Genomic DNA, 24,063 nt, shown 5'->3' with positions numbered 1-24,063 from the left:
AAAAAAGTCTTATGATGATGTTAGTATGATTACACATGCTGCCCTGTCTTCTAGCAACCATTGAAATTGGTTTAAATAACCTTTAATCAGTGCAGTTCTCTGTTTATTCTCGCAGGTGAGGGCCCAGGGGTATTTCCCCTATGTTTTATGTGTGGCTCTATGTCGTCCTGTAGGTATAATTAGCACAAGGACAATTGTGCGTTGCACGTCCTGAGGTATTTATGGGTTGAGTCTAACAAACCGGTTGCACGACAGGTATCTACGGGCGGTTTAGAGGGCTGGGCCATAATTGTTCTTTCTTTGTCACTGTACAGGGCATTTCGGACACAGTCTGTCCATACCGTATCCTTCGGAGGTTGGTGTTTGGACGCCAAATGAAGTTGCAAAATGTCATCAGAAAGTCCAGACAGCGGGTTCGTGTGCGATGAGACGAGGTCGTCTGGGACTCGGACTGGCTTCACCAGACAGCCGAGCGTTGGCTCACAATGGTGAGGGAGAAGCAGAGCTGGGGAGCTTTACTATGGTTCCTCGGTCTCTACTCTATCGCCCGACTTGCTGTTTCCTGGGATAATGTGAAATAACTCGCTCGTCGGGTTGCTTTTTGCACTACCAGTTAAATTTCAAGAAGTTCATCGACCTTGTCGAATAAGCACATTTAAAAGTCACTGAACTTTAGGATCCATGTTTGTGCAATTGAGATTTTTAAAAGACCTTTTTGGAAATCCATATTGAGTAAATAGTTCTAGAGTTATCTGAGATGAATGTAATAATACTCCACAGTTAATTAAAATCGATTTGTGGTAAAAGTGTGTGTCTGGTGATGATATCGGTGCCGAAAACTGAACATAGAGGTAGAGCATGGTAAGCAAGAACCATCTAAAGTGTTTTAGATGTTAAACTACAACGGTACTCGGTAGAGCGAATACCTCCGCCAGGCTGAACAGTTTATGTTTTGTATCCACTGATATATCAGAAATGGATTCAGACCTGAACCGACATCTAATCGGCTTGTCATCGTCACCTAACCAACTCAGCCACAACTTTCTCAGATATCGTGTTGTAGTTTTAGCCCAATCGCTCAATGGTGAAGAATCACTGAAACATTCTCAGATCTAGATCCGGATTCAGATCTTCACCAAAATCTGATCATTTCGTCCTTATCACACACTCAACCTCTCCACCAAATTTCGACCGAATCCGTCCACAATGTTTTGAGTTATCCTGTTCACAGCCAGATAAACACACAGACAGACAGGCAGACAGACACACAAGGGTGAAACATAACCTCCATCCACCTTCGGTGGCAGAGGTAAAAACAGGGGTAACTAGAACGCCACTCAGTAGAACGCATACTCCCGCCATGGGTCAAGTTGGAATAGTACGATTTCACAAAAGTTTGAGGGAGTAGTTCAGTGACAACACAAGACAAGACAACACAAGACAGACACTGCACAGATATATTTAGAATAAATAGAAGATAATGTTAACAAACAAGGCAATTTCACTTACATTTTCGGATTCAGCGTTCAATTCCATATAAGTGAGTGTATTTTGAGGCATGTGTGACTTCAAATAAAATTGAAAGCCAGGAAAACGTTCGTTTCATTCCTTCGGGATACAACATGTAAAACTGGCCCAAACGTCAAAACAAAACTCGCTCATTTTAAGTCGTGCAAGCTAATGCGACCACTCATTCTTCTGGGAAGAATCCCGTGCACATGCTGATCACACTTATAACTCACCTAAGTCTTTATAAGTTCATCAAATACTGACACCGCGATTGAGATTCGCTGAGGTAAATGTTGATATCTCTTCTGAGGTAAAAAAAAAAAAAAAGGTTTTAAAGCATTATACGTATCAAACGATACATTTTATGAAACGGAGAAACCTAATACACACTTTGGTGGTTTTAAAATGACAGAATATGTCTTTATTAGAAAAAAAAAAGAACATTGAAGACGACGCTGCTAAAAAATACACCGCATAACCGCATAAAATACACCGGTTATGCTCTAACGCATAACCACGAGTTTAAACTACATTTACAACAAATATGAAGACTATTTTCATCTCACAATGTCAAATATAGAATATATAGAAGATAATGTAAAAAAAAAAATGAGCCCTATCTTCCAATGTAGTGGGGCGGCTTAGCCCAAATATTCAAAAGAATTGTGCATTTTGTGATACAAGCACCAAATTTGGCACAAATGTACATTAATATGTTGCGAACATTTTCAGATATTGGGCCACTTGAAATTCCGTAATTTTTTTTTTCAAATTTTTTCAAATTTCGTAATTTCAAATTTTTTGGGTGACACCGTCACAATTTCGGTCTTCGAGGCCGGCCGATAGGCAAAGTGTGACCGGAAGGGACGAGGTTCTCCTGACCACGTGGCCCTCGATCTGGGAAGCGAGAGGCGTTCCATTAGTGGACGCGCCCCTCACGCCCGACTTTTGGGCGGCCCCGGCAGGCCGTTTGTTTTGACGTTCCGTGACAGGCCCCGCACCCCCACCTCCGGGCCGACCGGAAGCTTGTGCTGAGTACATCATACCTGAACAACTCAGTGAGGCAGAACACAGCAGTGCACACCAGGGTGACCCCTTCAGTGCATAAACCAATTAACCTGTCCACTGCAGGGCATATAGAAATGAAGTTATTTTCTGCATATAATAATAATATAAGTTCAGTTCTATATAACAATTTCTGTTATCACCACTACCACTACAACTACCACTACTACAAGCTTTGTCTGGAATTTTGTGGACTAACAGACAAACAGACATACAGACAAGCTGGGATCAAAACATTACCTCCTTCCACCATTGAGTGTAGAGGTAAACATCATGGAAATTATATCATGCCCTAGATTTAATTCATGCTTACCCGTGTATTTGCTTCACTGGTTCACAAGGTCTTTTGCATACATGTAATTCAGACTCTCGTCTTCATTGCTGACCACACAATGTTCGCAACATATTAATGTACATTTGTGCCAAATTTGGTGCTTGTATCACAAAATGCACAATTATTTTGAATATTTGGGCTAAGCCGCCCCACTATATCGGCCGGCCTCGAAGACCGAAATTGTGACGGTGTCACCCGAAAAATTTGAAATTACGAAATTTGAAAAAATTTGAAAAAAAAAATTACGGAATTTCAAGTGGCCCAATATCTGAAAATGTTCGCAACATATTAATGTACATTTGTGCCAAATTTGGTGCTTGTATCACAAAATGCACAACAGGTTTGCTATGCTGCTACACTAATGGTAAAAAATCCTTCAAAAAATTCCTGGATCCGGAATAATATCCTGAGCTTCACCAATAACTAGTCAATTCTTCCTTATCCCAAGGGAAATCATCACACCAACCTTCATCCAAATCCGTTTAGAACTTTTCCAGATATGTTGTTCACGAACACACACACACACACACACACACACACACACACACACACACACACACACACACACACACACACACACACACACACACACACACACATACACACACACGGACGGACACGATCGAATGCATTACTGCATTACTCCCTGGCGGGAGTAAAAACAGGGCCATTTTTTAAAAACAGGGGCATTTTTAAAAAAGAGGGGTAAAACAGGGGCATTTTAAAAAAGAGGGGTAAAAACAGGGGCATTTTTAAAAACAGGGGCATTTTTAAAAAGAGGGGTAAAACAGGGGCATTTTTAAAAAGAGGGGTAAAAACAGGGGCATTTTTAAAAACAGGGGCATTTTTTAAAACAGGGGCATTTTTTAAAACAGGGGTAAAAACAGGGGCATTATTAAAAAGATGGGTAAAAACAGGGGCATTTTAAAAAAGAGCGGTAAAAACAGGGGCATTTTAAAAAACAGGGTTAAAAACAGGGGCATTTTTTAAAACAGGGGTAAAAACAGGGGCATTATTAAAAAGAGGGCTAAAAACAGGGGTAAAAACAGGGGTAAAAACGGGCATTTTTTAAAACAGGGGTAAAAACAGGGGCATTTTAAAAAACAGGGGTAAAAACAGGGGCATTTTTTAAAAGAAGGGTAAAAACAGGGGCATTTTTTAAAACAGGGGCATTTTTTCAAACAGGGGTAAAAACAGGGGCATTATTAAAAAGAGGGGTAAAAACAGGGGCATTTTAAAAAACAGGGGTAAAAACAGGAGCATTTTAAAAAACAGGGGTAAAAACAGGGGCATTTAAAAAAACAAGGGTAAAAACAGGGGCATTTTAAAAAACAGGGGTAAAAACAGGGGCATTATTAAAAAGAGGGGTAAAAACAGGGGCATTTTAAAAAGAGGGGTAAAAACAGGGGCATTTAAAAAAACAGGGGTAAAAACAGGGGCATTATTAAAAAGAGGGGTAAACACAGGGGCAGCGCCGTCCCCTGGGCACTCACCTGGTAGATTAAAGCAGTATATATACTACACTGACTCAAGGTATTTTAAACAGTATCACTGTGTTTTAAACCAATTTCAATGGTTGATAGAAGACAAGGCAGCATGTACAATCATACTAACGTTATCATAAGTTTTAAAACAAACAAACAAAAAAACCGATTTTGGGGGGAACCATAGACTACCTTCGACCCCGATTTTTTTAATGCCTTGAACAAACTGGTACATCATGGGTGGTGAAGGTTGTGGTCAATTTTCATCAAAATTGTGTGTGTCGTTTCTGAGAACAAAGCAAATACCTATTTTAGGGGGTCAAACCCCCTGCACACCTCCTCAACTCTTGGTCTTTTAATGTGAACAAACTTTGGCCATCACGGGTGATGAAGGTTGTGGTCAAGTTTCATCGGAATTCTGTGTGTAGTTTCTGAGAACAAAGCAAGCATCACAAGTTGTTTGCTCAGATTGGAATGCTAAACAAGTTTTGACTTTGTCTTGTCATGGCTGGAGAAATTTTCAGAAGCCTTATTTTGCATGTAAATTGTACTGTCAAGTGTGTTGTTTTAATTTGTCTTCTTAATCTCATCTAAGTTCTTTTTTATGAAAAGTGCAGAAATAACTTTCATATATACATATATATATATATATATATCTCCCTTTCTCTCCCTCTTTCCCTCTTTCCCTTTTTCCCTCTCTCATCCTCTCTTCCTCTTTTCCTCTCTCATCCTCTCTCCCTCTTTCCCTCTCTCATCCTCTCTCCCACTTTCCCTCCTCCTCCTCTTCCTCTTGCTCTCTCACCGTCTCCCTCTCTCTCTCTCACCCACCTCCTCCTCTCCCTCTCTCACGCTCTCCCTCTGTCATCCTCTCCCTCTTCCTCTTTGCCCCACTCCCTCTCTCACCCTCTCCCTCTCCCACCCTCTCCCTCTCTCACGCTCTCCCTCTGTCATCCTCTCCCTCTTCCTCTTTGCCCCGCTCCCTCTCTCACCCTCTCCCTCTTTGCCCCGCTCCCTATCTCACCCTCTCCCCCACTCCTCTCATCCTCTCCCCCTCTGCCTCTGCTCCTCTCTCCCTCTCTCACTCTCTCCCTCTCTCCCCGTCTCCCATTATTCCCCTCTCCCTCTCTCACCCTCTCTCTCTCTCACCCGCTCCCTCTCTCACCCTCTCCCTCTCTCTCACCCTCCTCCTCCTATACCCTCTCTCACCCATGCCCTCTCTCACCCTCTCCCTCTCTCACCCTCTCTCTCTCACCCTCTCCCTCTGTCAGCCTCTCCTTCTCCCTCTTTGCCCCACCCCCTCTCCCACTCTCTCCCTCACCCCCTCTCCCACTCTCTCCCTCTCTCTCCCTCTCCTTCTTTGCCCCACTCCCTATCTCATCCTCTCCCTCTTTTCCCTCCTCTCTCATCCTCTCCCTCTGCTGCTCTCTCCCTCTCTCACTCTTCGCCTCTCTCCCCTCTCCCTTTATTCCCCTCTCCCTCTCTCACCCTCTCTCTCTCTCTCTCTCTCTCTCTCTCCCTCACCCTCTCCCTCTCTCACACATGTGCCTCTCCCTCTCTCCTCCTCTCCCTTTTGCCTCCTCCATTCCTCAGCCACTCCCTCTCCCACTCTCTTCCTCTCTCACCCTCTCCTTCTTTGCCCCACTCCCTATCTCATCTTTTCCCTCTTTTTCCTCCTCTCTCATCCTCTTCCTCTGCCCCTCTCTCCCTCTCTCACTCTTCCCCTCTCTCGCCTCTCCCTTTTTCCCCTCTCCCTCTCTCACCCTCTCTCTCTCTCTCACCCTCGCCCTCTCTCACACATGTGCCTTTCCCTGTCTCCTCCTCTCCCTCTTTCCCTCTCTCACTGTCTCCCCCTTTACCTCTCCCTCTCTCACCCTCTCTATCTCTCACCCTCTTCCTCTGTCATCCTCTCCCTCTCTCATCCTCTACCCCCTTTGCCCCACTCCCTATCTCACCCTCTCTTCCTCTTTCCCTCTTTCCCTCTCTCACCATCTCCCCCTTTCCCTCTCCCTCTCTCCCCTCTCCTCCTCTCACCCTCTCCCTCTTTTGCTCTCTCCCTCTCTTTCTCTCTTGCTCTCCTCCCACTTTCCACAGCTGTTGCTCTCTTTGGCACACGTGTGCAATCACAGGGCGCTGTTGCTCAGGGTCTGTGGCGGTACGTGCTGTGTTTATGTTGCTTTTCCCTTTTTCTTGCTCTTTTCTCTCTTCCTATTGTCCAAGTGTTTGTGTCCTTCTTTCTTCTTTCTATCGTCTTGTCCTATCGACTGAGCGAGAGAGGAAGAGGCAGCACGGATAAAGTTAATCGCTTTAAGTTGTTAGCAGGATTTATTTATTTCCTCCCTGTTATGATTGTTGTTTTTGCCTCCTCAAAGTTTATTTAAGCTTTTATAAGCCTCATTACCATTTATTTATTCTTTTTTTATGCTTCCGTTGACGAAGTCGCCGGAGGCATTATGTTTTCAGGTTGTCCGTCCGGCTGTCCGGCCGTTCGTCCGTCTGTGATAGGTTTTTGTTACCGCGATAACTTGAGAATGGCGAAAGGGATCTTAGTCAAACTTGGTGCAGGTATGTATAATGAGGTAAAGATGAACTGATTAGATTTTTGGGTCACGAGGTCAAAGGGCAAAGGTCAGAGGTCATGCTAAGTAAAAATACTGTTACCGCGATAACTTGTGAACCAGTGACGGGATTCTGACTAAATTTGGTACAATTATGTAGAATGATGTAAAGGTTGAACCGATAAATTTTTGGGGTCAAGAGGTCAAAGGTCAAAGTCTGTAATAGGTCTGTAACTTGAGAATGACTGAAGTGATCCAATTCAAACTTAGTACAGGTATGTATAATAATGCAAAGATTAACTTATTCGATTTTGGGGTCAAAAATCAAAGGTCAAATCTGTAATAGGTCTATAACTTGAAAATGGTTGAAGTGATCCAATTCAAACTTGGTGCAGGTATGTATAATGTTGTAAAGATTAACTTATTAAATTTTGGAATCATAGGTCATAGGTCAAAGTCTGTAATAGGTCTATAACTTGAGTTGCTGAAGTGATCCAATTCAAATTTGGTATGGGTATGTATAATGTTGTAAATATTTAAATTATTAGAATTTGGGTCAAGAGGTCAATGGTCAAAGTCTGTAATAGGTCTATAACTCGAGAATGGCTGAAGTGATTTATTTAAAACTTGGTACAGTTATGTATAATGATGTAAAGATTAACTGATTCGATTTTGGGGTCAATAGGTCAAAGATTTTTTTTTTTTTTGTATACTGAATCGAGGCTCGTGAAAGAGCTGACATTTACTTCACAAACAAATCAACCAGACAAACAAAATATATAAAAAGAGGGAGCGGAAGACAAGAGAATGGGAAGCACGCAAACACTTGAGAGCACACAACATTTAAGAGCAGGGAGATGTGTGGGAGGGAGAGGGCTTGGGGGGCGGAGGCGTGGGAAGGGGGGGGGGGGGGGTAGTGGTCATGTCAGGTCATCAGAGGTCATGTCAGGTAAAAATGTGCTAACTTGGGCACAGCTGAATGGATTTAAATCAAACTTGAAAACAAGTATTATAATGATGTAGTAATGTGGGCGGAGGCATATCAGTCGGTGTCGTGACGTCGAAGAGCGCCATTCTAGTTGTTTCATAAATCTGCTTCGCACGCATCGGTCATTTCACAAATTTCTACATATAATTAAGACTGGAATTTATGACCTTTTTACAAAATAAAAATCTATCTCTCTCCAGGAGAACATGAATAGCTCTCTGGTCAGAGCGGTTAGGGGTGGGTTCTGACAATTACTTTATAATCCCCTTAAACTGCGACGTTTTTTTTTCTTTTTCTTCTTCTTGAAAATCTTCTTTCTTTGTTCTGTTTTTTTCTCTCCTCTATTTTTGTATTGCCTTTAAATATGTATTACACTGTGTCCCTGAATGCAATAAAGGGGGTTCAAAGTTCAAAATTCTCCCTCCCTCTCTCTCCCTCTTTTATTCTCCCAAGAGACCCTCACTTACGAGACAGCGCAAACCTCAGCCAGGCCAAACGGTTTACATTTTGTATGCCACTGATAGGCTAGACCCGAATCAAAATCGAATCGGCTTATTCTTGTCATTTACCCCATTGATCCAACAGGTTTTGTCATACGTCGTCCACAACTTTTTAAGACATCGTGCTGTATACCGTTTTTGGCCCTATCACTCAATGGTGAAGAATCACTGAAAATAATTCTAGTATGTGGATCCAAATCTTCCCCAAAATCTAATCGATTCATCATTGTCACACACCCAAGTTGTCCGAATCCGCACGTAACTTTTTGAGATATCCTGCTCACACACAGACATGGGTGAAAACATCACCTCCGTCCACCTTCGGTGGCAGAGGTGACGACGCCAACGTCCATCCTCATGCTTCACAGGCACGAAGTTAGCATGAAATAATTGGCATCGTTTGAAAAATTTGCAAAGGTGGCTTCATAAGACCTTCAAATAGGAATTGAGCTTTGAGCTGGTAGTGTGTGCGGTTAAATGCAGGAATTCCTGCCGACTGGTTCCAGGTTGATACAATGTATGCACCATTGTTAATGGAATGAATAATTCTAAAGTCGAATTTCTATCACCACCTGCTGCTACCTGACCCCAAACCCTGACTAAGATTTACAGTACCTTATCTTTTTTTTTTGAACAGGGGTGCAGTGATTATTTGCCACCACGATCATGCCTGGCATACAGAGAAGGTGCAACTTTACTTTATTAGGAGGTGCAACTTTACTTTTTTAATTATGTGCTCTTCAGCCCCTGTACAAAGTTGAAGTTCACTGCCTTGCGGAAGTACGAGCTTGTGAAGGAATGTAACTTGTGCTTATGTTTCTATAACTATATCTAAATTGTCATGAAAGGTAGGCTGAAGCTAATGTTCACTCGTGAACTTGTGGCTGGTTTACATTTTCACCTGAATCTGTGAATGATTTTTGCCAGTCAAATATGGATATGGGTGTCGGTGGTGTAACGTAATGGTTGGAGCGTCTTCTGCGAGTGTGAGGGCGTGGTGGTTCAAACCCCGGCCGAGTCGTACCAAAGACTTTGAAAACGGTACGTGCTGCTTCTTTGCTTGATGCACAGCATTTAAAATGATAGAGCATGGACGAACAACCCCCGGGTGTGGCAATAATAGCGCACGATTTAGGCCTAAATGGCCTCTCCTGCATTGAAGTTCCTTGTACGATAACCCATAATCTTCTTCTTCCACTTCTTCTTATACTTCTTCTTCTTCTTCACCGGCTTCCGTGATACCACCTTTCTTGTGGGGTCGCCCAGGGTAAGCTTAGTCCGAGTCTTAACGAACCAGCTAGCTAGGCCTAATGTTCGACTTGTTTGGGCAGGAATTTGGTCATGGTCCGGCGGTAGCTCGCCTACTCTTCACAACATGGGATCTATCCACAAACGAATGCTAGAAGATGGGATGCTCATTTGATGTCCATCCGTCCATCCATCCATCCATCCATCCAAGGGACAGCACACACATTGAAGGATCATCCTGCCTGTGAATCACCTTATAGTTGAGTCGGGATTCGGAACCAGGCTAGACGTCTTAGAGCGGGTGTGCATACCTGTAAGGCCTAGGCCCTTCCTTTCAGTGCTAACTCATATTATTATTATTATTATTACCATCATCATCATCATCATCATCATCATCATCATCATCATCATCATCATCATCATCATCATCATCATCATCATTATTATTACATCTTTAGAGGCAATCATCACCATATATTGCATCAAATTGTAATTGTTGCCTCTCCCACTTTTATTGCTTTGACCAGAATTTTTATCATTCTTTTGATTGGCCATTTTGGATTGGCCATTATGTGACACATAGTGTCACAATTAAATATTTGGGTTGCACTTGCAGTTGCAATCATAGAATACATCATTTTCTTACATCTTACATCTTACATAGAATACATCTTACTTTTTCCACATGCGAAATTTGCATTTATGTTTATTTAAATTATACAATGGACTACAAAATGTAAATGTTTCATGATATTTGTTTTATTATATCACCTTTAGCTATCAATATTGTTTAAATGAAGATCAAATATCTATGTTGAAATATGTTGAAAAAGTCAAAACTTTACATGGGGTGCACTTAGTTTTTCACGTGACTGTATATATATATATTGTTGCAGTTCTTAGAACCTTCACATGAAATTTAGTATTAAATTTCCTTATAAATAACCCCTGTGTACATTTCCCCTTAATTGGCTGTTAATTGAAATGAGTGCACCTTAGTTAGTCCATCGCACCACGTAGGGCACCATAGGATCCCTCAATAGTTATTTCATTATTCTGTGTTCTAGATAAGGCTGTGTGTCCAATAGTCGATCTTACGTTGCACCAAATCAAATAAGATAGATCCCCTTTTCAAGTACCCCAAAACTTCATTGCCAGCAGCGTTTGCCTACATTGCCAGCAGCGTTCGCCTACATTGCCAGCAGCGTTCACCTACATTGCCAGCAGCGTTCGCCTACATTGCCAGCAGTGTTCGCCTCCATTACGCACGAGGTCATCTCGGAGAAGAAGGGGGGCGGAGCTACATTACGGGCATGGCCCGCACCTCGTCATCAAAGATGGAATCAGCCAGCCCTTGCCGACCAACCAAGGCTGAGTGGGTGTGGCTTGAGAGGGCCTGGTGAGAACATCGAGTAGGTTCGCGGAGGTTCCAAGGTGTGGCCATATATAACCCGTGCACGAAGCCCCCACGGCAGTTCTGTGAAGGGAGGCGCATGAGCAAGTAACGAGAGGGAGAACGCATGAGGCAGAGGACGTGCATGAGGCAGAGGACACAGGAGGTAGAGGACGCCTGAGAAAGCTGCCGGTGTAAAGCCGAATACGTGGAGCTGCCGGCTCCTCGCTTCCAGCCCAGAGCGGACCTGCTTGCCGTGACCTGCAAAAACCTTCCAGCCCGGTTGTCCCACCTGAACCTTCTCCTTCCAGCCATTCATTCCTGCCTTCAATTCCCCTTTTGTGTACGTGAGTTCATTCTGTCTGTATTGTCCCTGGGAGTAAGTAAGCCTGTATAAGCTAAGAATTGCACTGTGTCTTCTGTTCTTTTTCTGTAAATAACTTCGTTCTCCTTCCTTCTTTGGTTCGTTGTAAATAATAATAAATCTCTGTTCCTCCTTATTCTTGGGTTTTCATTCTCACCCGAGCGCTTTAGTGATTTCCCAATTGAGTTCCTGTGGCGCGACTTCGGCCAACGCTTATGAATCGAGTTAGTCTTTGCTTTGCTAACGGCTCGAACCGCGGACTGCTAACCCGCTCGGCAAATACCATCTTGTCCATGGTTTTGAGCGGTACTTGTCTCCCTGTTTTGCGGAGGGATTGGTGAAGGTATTCGGGAGAACACCTTGACCAATAACCCTGATCAATCCCACCTCGCAAAGGAGCGTTACAAGTAACAGGATCGGGAATCGGCTAGTGTAAAAGACAAGGGGATTGACCCCCCCCCCTTGGTAAGGGGAGCGCCGACCCCAGATCCGTAACAATATGATAGATTGGCATCTCATCGATCAAACATTTCAACAAAACGCTACATTTGTTTACGTTCCCATTTTTTTTACGTTTTAGGTCGACTTCTTCTGATGGCTCCAGCTCGTGTCCCAGTGACAGTTCCACTACTAGCCGGAGGCGTCACTTTCCAAAGCACCTTCTGCGCTCATTGCTGCGCACACCACACGACCAGATGACGACTTTGACCTGTGATGGGGATGTTGTGGATTCCAGACCTCCATCCCCACGACCACTGAGGATATATGCTCCTGAAATCAATGACAGCGTACATTACAAGAGTGTGTGGGCAAACGTACATTCCCCAGCAATAGATGTAATTCGGGTAAGTTCCTGAAATAATGTATCTGTTCTACTTTCTAAATGTGCACGCTATTTGCCTCTGCTACTGAGGTTGAGGATTATGGAAGAGCTGAATGATATAGGGCTACAAGAGAACAACAGAGTGACTGCAGAGTGGGAGAGGGGAATGGGCAAACAATATTTCACAGATGCACCAAAATTTGAAGGGTTGTCAAGCAGACAGAGGAGCCAGGCGGTTGTCAAGTAGAGGAGCCAGAACGTTGTCAAGTAGAGGAGCCAGGCGGTTGTCAAGTAGAGGAGCCAGGCGGTTGTCAAGTAGAGGAGCCAGGCGGTTGTCAAGTAGAGGAGCCAGGCGGTTGTCAAGTAGAGGAGCCAGGCGGTTGTCAAGCAGAGGAGCCAGAAGGTTTTCAAGTTGTCAGGTAGAGGAGCCAGAAGGTTGTCAAGTTGTCAAGTAGAGGAGCCAGAAGGTTTTCAAGTTGTCAAGTAGAGGAGCCAGAAGGTTTTGAAGTTGTCAAGTAGAGGAACCAGGTGGTTGTCAAGTAGAGGAGCCAGAAGGTTTTCAAGTTGTCAAGTAGAGGAGCCAGAAGGTTTTCAAGTTGTCAAGTAGAGGAGCCAGAAGGTTTTCAAGTTGTCAATTAGAGGAGCCAGAAGGTTTTCAAGTTGTCAAGTAGAGGAGCCAGGCGGTTGTCAAGTAGACAATTAGAGGAGCCAGAAGGTTGTCAAGTAGAGGAGCCAGAAGGTTGTCAAGTTGTCAAGTAGAGGAGCCAGAAGGTCAGTGAGTCTAAAAATCTTACTGATGCGTATGGAAGAGACCGTGACGTTGTGGTGCACTGTAGATGAACACAACTTTGAAGGATTTTAATGAAGAGTTTGAAATTATGGAGAAGGGCTAATTCCCAAATTTAAGCTACAGGCTCGCATCTGTTCTATTGCTACCTTTATTTCCTTCTGTAAAACTGCCTCATGGAGTCACACTTATGAAAACACAGAAAATCGGTGGTAAAGGAACAGAGGTGAGCAAGAAGCTTGATCTTTGAAAGAGTAACCAAGCACAGGTTTCTGGAGGGGCTAGGGTTGGAGATCGGGAAGAAAGGGCAGTTGGTGCATTATTGGAAGAGAGTCAGTAAAAGACAGCATGGCCTACAACCTGCTCGCGTTAAGTGAGAAGCAGACACTGAGTCTCAACCTCCAAAACAGAGATACTTGGAGATTCCACTGTATTTATTCCTCTTTCACACTTGCAGAACTGCCATCCTGAGTCGGTTTATCCCACTCCTTCCTCCAGGGCTTTAAGTTGTCAATGCATCACCACCTCAAGTCATCCTCTTTCGCTACGCATGATCTTCTTTACATCGATGATTTCACCGCCAAGCCACCCCTCTTATTACACTACATTGTGGACTTGTGTCCTGCCCTCGCATTCCTCCTTGTCCTGTTCATTCATTCTCTTGCTTGGAGCATATCTCTTTTTTTCCACTGCCCCATTATTAGTGCATTGCATTTAAACCCTCTGCCCCCCCCCCCCCTTTCTTCCATGAGCCAAGATTTTGTATAAAAACAAACAAACAGGAATCTTAAATTTGTTAGAATATGCTTCTCCTCATTAAGAGTGGATCCCTTGCTGCACAGGTTGATATATTTCTCCATTGAGTGAAGTACTAGACTTTTGATTTGTACGCTTGGATATCAAAGCAGTAATTGACTTTATATATCGAAAACGATACTATCTTGTCGTTCTGTACTGCCTTATGGGTAACAGTTGACTGATGACGTGTAATAATTCTATCACCTACTAACACCATCACCTGCTCACACCATCTGTTAGGTATTATAGTAATACTCAACATCACCTCTCTCCCTCTGTTATTTAATTTTTTATTTCCTGAAATATTAAACTCTGTGTACATTTTATTGATATACTCGGTGTTCTCTTAAATGAACGTTGTCGTTTGACTTTTCCCCACATTCTTCACGAAACACAATGAATTAAACAGTCATACCTGCTCCGCAAGCTTGCAATGAATGCTGGGAGACCAATTTAAGATTTTAGCTCTTATACGAGCCTCGATTCTGTATACAAAAAAAAGAAAAGAAAAAAAAATTAACCAGTCATACCTGCTCCGCAAGCTTGCAATGAATGCTGGGAGACCAATTTAAGATTTTAGCTCTTATACGAGCCTCGATTCTGTATACAAAAAAAAAGAAAAAGAAAAAAAGATGCGTTCGTTTTGATTGGCCTGGAAACAAAGGAGTGCATATCATTGTGACAAGTCACCTCTGCTAGTGAGGATTTTAGGTCGAATACCATATTCTTTTTGTCAAAGTTGATGTTGACACAGTCTTATTTTAAGGTAAACTGTTCCCGCACCAGTTTTTTTTTACAGGAGATACGTCATTTCCTTTGTTGTCTGCAACATTTTTTCTTCTTCTTCCATACTTTCATCTCTGTGTCGAGAGGACAACAATGTGTTTCACATAGAATGGAATAAAATGCAACAAAAGATTAGTTTTAATTATAGCTGTAGTTTTTCTTTAAGTATTACTCTGTAGTTTGAACTTGGGCGTAGATTGAACTGTGAGGCAGGTTTTTCTATAAAAGGGGTCTCGGCTCATTGAGAAGCTGAACGACAAAGGGCAGTAGGTTTACAAACTACTGAAGGGTATGAGGGGATGGGCATACACCAGGAGGGAAAACACAAAAATGAGTAACAATAGGCTGGAGAGGAATGGAATGGGGAAGAATCTGGGTGTGTCGAAAAGATCCTCTTACTGCCTTGAGATTCCAATGGTGTGGAAGGCTTCGTTTTCGACGGCCTCAAGATGAGCAAGGGAAGCAGGAGCACCAGCACAGAGTGAGGAGCCATACTCCCATGTTGCTTCGTATGAAAACCTGGTACTATGTGCGGCTCTTGAACACGTTTGTTTAATGGAGAATACACAGACTGTGACTGTAGCCTTTGATGCTAGTTTTGTGATACATTATTCACATTAAAGGTTTTGGCAAATAGTGAGGCCACGGAGTTCCAGGTACAGCACCTTTTCCATGGTTGTTCAGAGAAGTGAATTGGATGGTTCGATTGCCGATTCTTGTGGAGAGACGGTGTGAGAGCATGTGACTTCCCTGCATTGAAATTTTTAGCAGCTGTGTTGTTTTTCACAACTCCTTTTTACCTCGTGCACGTGAAGCAAAAAGCAGGGTTAAGCAATTGGTTCACTTCTGTCTGTCTGTCCTTCTGTCTACAAACATCACTTTGTGATGGAGGAACAACTTTATTTCCATTGAATGCTAGATTTTGAACACAAATCGGAACATAAATGGGAAAACGAACCTGCTGTTTTGTACTTTGCCTTTTTTTTTTTTACTTTTTTGTACTTTTTTTGTTTTGTACTTTTTTGTTTTGTACTTTTTGTAGTACTGTGACTCTGAATTTGTCCTGATCACACATGCACAGAGAGGAGTGAGATATTATTTTTAGTCTATCTGCCTATCTGGCATCAAACAAAATTGAAAATCATTCCAAGCAGGAAACGTACTGTTTTTAAGGACATCCTAAAGGATGCAAACAACAGGCATGAAGAACTAATGTAACATGTTAAATAAGGTGGTGTATAAAACGCTGCATCAACGACGGCAAAATTCCAGAATTTTATTTTTACAACCTTTCAAATCTCTATTTTATTTAAATTGAATTGTACACTTGAACACTGCAGAACATGAATCACATTTTCAGCACTTTCAAAACCTTTCAGTTTAGCAGTACTTGGACCAAATATTACGGCATTTTACTTCATCGAGACCAATCAAATTTGCCACCCATAGACCCTGCCGTGTCCTCTTTCTCAAGACAGTGTGGGGTAATGTGTTCTATGAACTCTCAAATCTGTTGTGTTTTTTTTTGTGTCCAGCATATTTTTTCATCTGCCAGTTTCTTACATTGTTATGGGAGAGATGTGAGATTTTTAGGGCAAGATGCTCGACAAGCGAAATTAAGGCAAAGAAAATCCTCACTCGGATGAAAACTTTAGGTGTATGTTGGGCACATTTCGATGATAGATTTGTTTGCATACAGCACCTTGAAAATTCGTGAAAAACACACTGAGCAATGCTCTCTGCTTTGCGGAAGGACAGAAGAACGTTTTACCGAGAAAAACGAGCCAACCTGAGACTGTCCATGAAAATTCGTTGTTATTTTTGTTCCATCTTCAGACAAAAGTCAAAGAGATCCTCACAGTTGAATTTGGGTCATTTTAATGTCACTCCCAATATTCTCACATTTTCTTTATCATTCAGTTACCCGAGGAATTGTGTATCACACTCCGTGTTATTCTCCTCTTTATTCCGTCATCATCTTGAAGTCTGGAATCTCTGAGCCAATTGTGTCATTGTTTCAGCTCTAAGTTTGCAGGTAGAGAAAAGAATGGTGGGAAGTATGAGGGGGTTCACAAGTTGGCAATTCCTATTAAATGAAGTTCCAAAAAAAAAAATTGTTCAAAAGATTTATTCGACAGTCGGTGTGGTTGGATGCCACATCCTTTTATGGAAATGAGACTCGCTCGTGTGATGGTTAGAGTGTCCGCTCTGAATCTGGAATATGGTGGTTCGAACACCAGCCGAGTCATACCAAAGACTTAAAATATGGTACGAGCTGCTTCCTTGCTTGATGCTCAGCATTTCAAAAGGATAGAGCATTGACAAACAGCCATATAGTTAGCAACCATTGCACAGAATTGATGGGCCTAATGGCCTTCTCCTGCATTGAGGTTCCTTGTTAGAGAACTCATGTTAATAGCCAAGCTGCACAGGCTCACACTTTCATCCCTTTATTTCAAAGTTTCATGGATCGTTCTTCTGTTCCATGTTGGGAAGAGACATCTCGGTTGCAGCACATGTGTGAGTGCATACTTGCACATTGGTTATAATACCTGACATATACCAATTTGGGTTTATCTAGCAACCCAAACATATGTCATAATGGAGATGACCAGTGGTTTGTGGTCAGGTGCCACATCTAGATGTCATAGGACTTTCAACCAGTGCTGTGAAAATATGCTGAGCATAAAGCCAATCGCTTTCATGAAAACCTTCCATCATCTGCCCGAAAGGGGTGTCCATGTACCTTTCTATAATGGCAACAGATTTAGAATCATTGTTGTGTTCATTTTGATTTTGATCTTGTCAATATATAGTATGCAGCACATGCCCAGTCAGCATCATTTTCGAGATGTGTGCAGTGGTGCTGCTGATGTAGTGCCCCCTGTCGGTTAGAGCAGGATTTGGTAATTTATTCATACTGCCGGCGATAACGCGCCCACTCTTCAAGGAGGATATCACCATGGGATCTTTAACATTCACCAACTATTTCTGGCAGACCGAGAGACTAGACACATATGGATGAATCACAATGTCTGCGAAACACGAGGATGGCAGTTAATAGCTGGGCCGAGATTCCAACACAAGCTAGTCAACCCAGAGATGAGTGTGCATGTCTTTAGTTTATCATACCAGTCCCCTCGTTGTGTTAACTAATTTATAAGGGAGAATTGTATTTTTTGGGATCAGTTCAGCTCATCGATCCATATTCAAGGAGGCACCCCTTTCTCAGCAAAAAAACCTGTCCAAGTACATTGCACAAACCATTCCTCCATAGTAACGAAACTGATAATAAAGTAAAATACTTGAGCGAATGGGATTTTTGTTGCTACATTACATAAATTGTCTGGGATACTAAACGAGTTTGAAGAATATATGTGTAACCGGTTTTGTAACCTGTTTTGCAATCAACAGGGTTTGGTTGGAACATCTATAAAATATTTGTGCTTACTGAATGGCAGAGCCAAGTTGAAGCATTTAAAACTTAAGTCCTGCCAAATGTGTAATGACAAACGTTGCTCGTTCAGTTAAGGATTATTATTTTGGTGTTCTGGGTTCCTGTGTCGAAGTTTGATTCTATCCCTTTTACTTTGTGTTATTGGCTTTTTTGAGGGATGAAAGTGAGCAATTTCACCAATGCTATGTTTGCTTTGGAGAAGAAAGTTTGTTCTATCCTGGTTAAATTGTAAGCATAGTAAATTACAAAGATTAAAAAGTCCCTGAAAGTGCCATTTATATTGTAGCTGCAGCTTGGTGATGCTTGCCTATAATCATAACGTTTCTATTCACGTATGAAGCATGGTTCGTTATTGCTTACAATGTGTAACCATACCCCACTAGTGTGTGTGTATATATACATTGATTTAGCATCTGATGTTTTCCTTAAGTTCATGAAGAGTTTGTGTACGGTTAACATACACTTTATCCTTTAGATATGACCACAATAAATAATCACATGCAGTCAAATCGGGTGACCTCGCTGGCCATGGAATATCGCCGTTTCTGGAAATGACATGCTTTGGAAAGAGCACCCTTACAGTAGTCATAGACACACTGGCGGTGTGTGAGGTTGCACCATCTTGCTGAAACCACGTCATTGGGCTCACTTATGCAAATCTGTTTAATTCTCTGGAGAGGAAGTTATAAACCATATCGGTATATCGAGCTGCAGTAACAGTGACGGCATTTCCGTTATCGTTCTCAAAGAAGTAAGGCCCTATGATGCCGAGCAATGAAAGTGTATACCACACTGTGACTTTGGGACTGTGTAACGGTTTTGTTTGCATTTCTCTTGGGTTTTCGGCGGCCCAAAAACGAGTATTTTGCTTGTTCACATAGCCACACAGATGAAAATGTGCTTCATCAGACATGATCAAATTGTTAGCAATGTTTTGGTTTTCATTTCCATCCATAAATGAAAGCATTCCCTCACAAACATTGTTGCGGGCATTCTCATAATCTTGGCTTAATTCCTGGACAGTTTGAATTTTATAGGGATAAAAGTTTAAATTCTTATGCAATATGCGGCATAGTGACATGTGAGAAATTGCAAGTATGCACTCACACATGTTCTGTAACCGACTTAAGGCTGATGCATGCGTTCGGCTAGAGCGATGCTGACTTCTCAAAACGGACTCTCTTATACGCTCAATGTTTTGTACCATTCTTACTGATTTGGGTGCTCCCAGCAGTTTCTCTTTTTAAGTTGAACTGGTCCTCTCAAACTTCTGAATCCATAACTTGATAGCACGAACAGACGGCACATTTCCATGACGTTGAACATTGAAATGGAGTTTGAATTGACATGCAGCAGTTGCACTATCAATATTTTTGTAAAAAGCTTTGATAGCGAAAGCGCGTTCTTCACCCGACCAGTTCGACATGGTCACTCAAGTGTTTGCCTGCAAAAAATAAAACTAAATCAATTAAAAAAAAAAGTCTGATGTGTACTTCAATATCACGAATGAATTTAATTTGAAATACAATTTTTTATTTCCTTCACACGAATTTCAAAAATTACCATATTTCTGGCTCACCCTGTGTATATATATATATTGTTGCGGATTTCAGTGCCGGCCTTTTCCCCTTACCAAGGGGGGATTAGTCCCCTTGTCTTTGACTGGCCGACGGGACCCGGGACCGATGACGTCCTCCCCGGACAGCGCGAAATAGGGCCGTAGGACTAATCACTAACCAGGGCTCGGTTGAAAGGGAGGGGTATGGGGGAAAGGGAGGGGAGGGGAAGGGGAGCAGAGGGAAGGGGAGGGGGGGAAGGGGGAGGGGAGCAGAGGGAAGGGAGGGGGAGGGGGGAAGGGTAGGGTGGAGGGGGAAGGGGCGAAGGGGGAGTGGGAGGGGGGGAGGGGAAGGGAGGGGGAGGGGAGGGGGAAGGGGAGAGGATAGGGTGGAGGGGGAAGGGAGTGGAGTGAGGGGGAAGGGTACATATATATATATATATATATATATATATATATATATATATATATATATATATATATATATATATATATATATATATATATATGGTACATATACATATATATGTACCAAGCATTTCTAGAATGTTAATGCTGCCTTATTGAATATTATTTTTCATTTTAACACCTCTTTTACGATAGGAAGTTTTGTTATTTTAGAAAAATGTGTCAAAAGTACAATGTGGTTTTAATTACGTTATTGTTATTAACGTCATTATTATTATATCCAGGAGGCCTTAGTTCGTTATGGTGTGGATGAAAATGAGGCTGGAGAGTATGAGCTTCAGGAGGTGGTTGGTAAGATGGAACACGACTCGGTCAAAGTGTCTGGAGATGCTCCGGAGCATACTGAGGTTGGTATTGTATCACTTGTGCTAGCCATTATTAAAGGGCTAAAATCATGTACATAGTTTACTTTTTTGATTGTTCACTTGTATCAGCACCATTCATGTTCCGATAAAGCAATGGTCGAAAGAGTGTTGCACTTTGGTACGTGTCAATGTGCACTGCACCTTGGGAAAATTATGTCATAAATTGAAAGTGCAACAATTGAGACGGATTTATGAAAGCAAAAGTGGAACTATTGACATTCAGCAAAGAGTCGTTGGAACGATTATAGAAGTAAATGAAAATTTCACCGCTTATTGGATCGCTTTGTTGACGTTCTATCGTCTGATTCCCAACAGACGAAAAGCTGGCTGCCATTTTGCTCGCGTACACTTTCTCCCAGTGAGAGGCCCTTACTGCTGATGACAATGTGGCAGCCAGCTGAGGGATGTCGCCGTCGCCTGGAGCTGAAGCATCGTCCAGCAAATCATCCTGGCCAAAGGATTGGCACCAGTGGTGAAGGTGTGCCATGAGTGTTACAGTGCCATACTTCCATTAGCTGCCAGGAAACTGAAATCTTGTATCGGAAGAAAGGTCGTCTTCCATAACTGTATCATGTGAAAAAATCTTGTTCAATTATAACCATGACGGTATTTACTCTGTCTAGGCATGGAAAGTCTAGGAAGAATAGATCGCACCTGGCAGACGGAGGATTCTTCTTTTGGGGGACAGAGACCTAGAACAGGGTTTGAGACGGAGCTTGGAGGTGAGCAAGAAAATGAGGAACCACATGATCTTCACAATAGACTGAGAAATGGAACTAGGAAGACAAACTCTTTGGTAACTCTACCTCCAGCCCAGCTAAAGGAAGCACACCTCATATTACTGCAGGGATTTGATCCACAAAAGGTAATCAGATGCCACACATTATATTTGTCATTTGTTTTCATTTTGTTTGATTAGGGAGAGGGAGATGGTTAAAGTTGATACTGTATGGAATAGTTATACTTAAGGTCATTAATTAAATTAATTAGCTATAATTACTCAGTTTTGACAAATAGTGCGCAGCAACATAGACATCTTCAGCAAGAATTACAACTACTGTTATGCTAATGACAACCATATGCTTTTTGTAAAGAGAAAGGGAGGGTGGAGGGAATGGTAAAGCAAATGATGTGACAAAAGTAAAATTGAGGAATACAGTAAATGGAAGAGTGGAAAATAGAAGGGAAAAGGTAGGGTTGTAGCGGCTACCGCTGGGTTTTCACAATCGCCTTGCACCTATCAAGGACACGGAGCGATCACCATGCCGGGCTCGTCCAGGACGCCCGGGCAGGCCCACGCTCAACTTGCCAGGCCTCGGTCGGGACGCCCGGGCATGCCCGGGCAGGCTCGCCCTCAACTTGCCAGGCCGCAGCCAGGACGCTGGGCCACGCCCCCTCTCGCCTTTCCTGGGCAAACGCTCCGGGATAATATGTATATATATTGCTGCCCAATAAACGGGCTTTTCAGAGTGCCTGAGTGTTTGGTTTGATTAAAGCAACTCGGATGAATTCCAGCTTTTTGTCGCGTCCATTCTTCCGATCGACGTGGGAGCCCCAGCTCCTTCATTGGTGACCCCGACGTGATGACTGCCGTTTTAGGGACGTCGGCCGCCCTGACAGGTACCTGGTGATATCCCTGTATGAGATCAATTTTCGAAAAAATGACCCGTCCCTCCAGACGGGCGGAGAGTCTTGGATATGCGGGATCGGGTACCTGTCGGGGGTGGTAGCGTCGTTGAGACGGCGGTAGTCGCCACACGGGCGCCATCCACCCCCCGGCTTTGGCACGATGTGCAGTGGCGAGGCCCACGCGCTATCGGAGCGCCGCACGATGCCGAGGTGCTCCAACGCGTCGAATTCGGCCTTCGCCACGGCGAGCTTGGCTGGGTCGAGGCGGCGGGCCCTGGCGTAGACCGGCGGGCCCGTGGTTGGTATGTGGTGCTCGATCCCATGCCGTACTGCGACGGCCGAAAACGTCGGCCGCGTGAGGGCCGGGAACTCCGTGAGCAGGCGAGCAAACTCGTTCGCCGCCGGGACGGCGCATGCCAGCTCGGTCGGCGCGGAGCTGCTCAATGTGCATACCAGGGAGCTGAAGGTTTCGGCGTTGATTAAACGACGCCGTTGGACATCCACCAGCAGTCCGTGTGCGCAGAGGAAGTCGGCGCCTAGCAGAGCCATGGGCACGTTTGCGGTTACAAACGTCCAAGCAAAGCGTTGGCCGCCGAAGCAGAGGGTAACGTTGCGCGGGCCGAAGGTGCGGATGGTCGATCCGTTGGCCGCAACCAAGGAGGGGCCGCAAACCGCGGACTGCCTGTCCTGGTCAGAGGCGGGTATGACGCTCAGTTGGGCGCCGGTGTCGCACAGGAAGCGCCGTCCGGACGCTTTATCCGTGATGAACAGTAAGTTGCCCATGTGGCCGGCGCTCATGGCTGGTAATGAACGCCGGCCCGGCCGTTTCCCGGCCTGCCGAAGGTGCACGGGGGTCGGCATGTCCGGGCCTTCTGTCCGAATCTGGCATGATAGTAACACCACGCTTGGTCAGGTGGAGGCCCCGGTCGTCGTGCTGGAGGTGGTCGGCTCGGTGTAGCGGCCGCCAATTGCGTCGGCAGTTCGGTCGTCGACCGTGCCGGGTGCTCGGGCGCCATGGGTGTTGCGTCGGACGGCGGTGGGTCCCATGTCGCCGCTGCGATGCGCTGACCTGCGGCGGAGATCTTGTCGGCTTCTCTGGCAAGGGCCCGGGGATCTGTGATCGTCATGCTTGCCAGGGCGAGGCGTACCGGGTTAGGCAGCTGACGGAGGAACAGCTCCCGGAACAGGAATGCCGGAGAGTGCTCGCCGAGCAGTGAAAGCATGTAGTCCATTCGCTCGGAAGGGCGCGTGTAGCCGATCTCGGGCAGGTCGAGCAGGCGCCGTACGCGTTCCGCCGATGGGAGGGCGAAAGCATCGAGGAGAAGCTTCTTAATCGCGCCGTATTTGCCCTGCAGGAATTCCTGGGAATGGTGAATTTTTATCACCGCTTCGTGCCCCGCGCTGCTCAACTCATGCGGCCCCTCTACGAAGCCCTCCGGGGCAAGCCGGCCAAGCACGACATCGCCTGGTCCGCAGCAATGGATGCGGCCTTCCAAAGCTCAAAGCGGGCCCTCGCCGACGCAACACTGCTCGCTCACCCGGTGCTCAACGCTCCCATCGCCCTCACCGCGGACCGCCTCAAGCCGGCGCACGTGGACGTCGACCACCCACCACGGGTGGCCCTTCCGCCGCGGCGAGGCCGCCCCCCGTCCACGGTGCCCCCCACTCGACCGCCCACCACCACACCGGACCCCCTCCCACGACCCGCCAGGGGTCGCTTCGGCCGGGTCATCAGGACCCCCCTCAAATTGACCCTGCCGGTGCAAGTCGATTCTGGGGGGACGTGTGTAGCGGCTACCGCTGGGTTTTCACAATCGCCTTGCACCTATCAAGGACGCGGAGCGATCACCATGCCGGGCTCGTCCAGGACGCCCGGGCAGGCCCGCGCTCAACTTGCCAGGCCTCGGTCGGGATGCCCGGGCATGCCCGGGCATGCCCGGGCAGGCTCGCCCTCA

At 44.6% G+C, this 24,063-nt stretch overlaps 1 protein-coding gene across 3 annotated transcripts in view; it reads left to right on the top strand.

Moving 5' to 3' along the window:
- LOC137434058 (ras-associating and dilute domain-containing protein) overlaps nucleotides 1–24,063 on the top strand; it is a 90,149-nt gene that overhangs the window by 39,473 nt on the left and 26,613 nt on the right. The window contains exons 2-6 of one of the 3 annotated variants that reach the window (XM_068126691.2): nucleotides 315–488; nucleotides 12,021–12,285; nucleotides 20,339–20,461; nucleotides 20,795–20,957; nucleotides 21,103–21,344. In XM_068126691.2, coding sequence (XP_067982792.2) covers nucleotides 388–488; nucleotides 12,021–12,285; nucleotides 20,339–20,461; nucleotides 20,795–20,957; nucleotides 21,103–21,344 — 894 coding nt within the window. In that variant the 5' untranslated portion in view covers nucleotides 315–387. Of the gene's footprint in view, nucleotides 1–314; nucleotides 489–9,184; nucleotides 9,477–12,020; nucleotides 12,286–15,084; nucleotides 15,157–20,338; nucleotides 20,462–20,794; nucleotides 20,958–21,102; nucleotides 21,345–24,063 lie in introns of those variants that run through there. The other 2 variants (XM_068126694.2, XM_068126695.2) reach the window with 2 other exon arrangements.

Source organism: Myxine glutinosa, chromosome 10 (genome assembly GCF_964187855.1).
Source record: "Myxine glutinosa chromosome 10, kmMyxGlut1.1, whole genome shotgun sequence".
Lineage (NCBI taxonomy): Eukaryota > Metazoa > Chordata > Myxini > Myxiniformes > Myxinidae > Myxine > Myxine glutinosa.
Note: the sequence above shows the minus strand (reverse complement) of the source record. Positions and strands in the feature narration are given on the sequence as shown.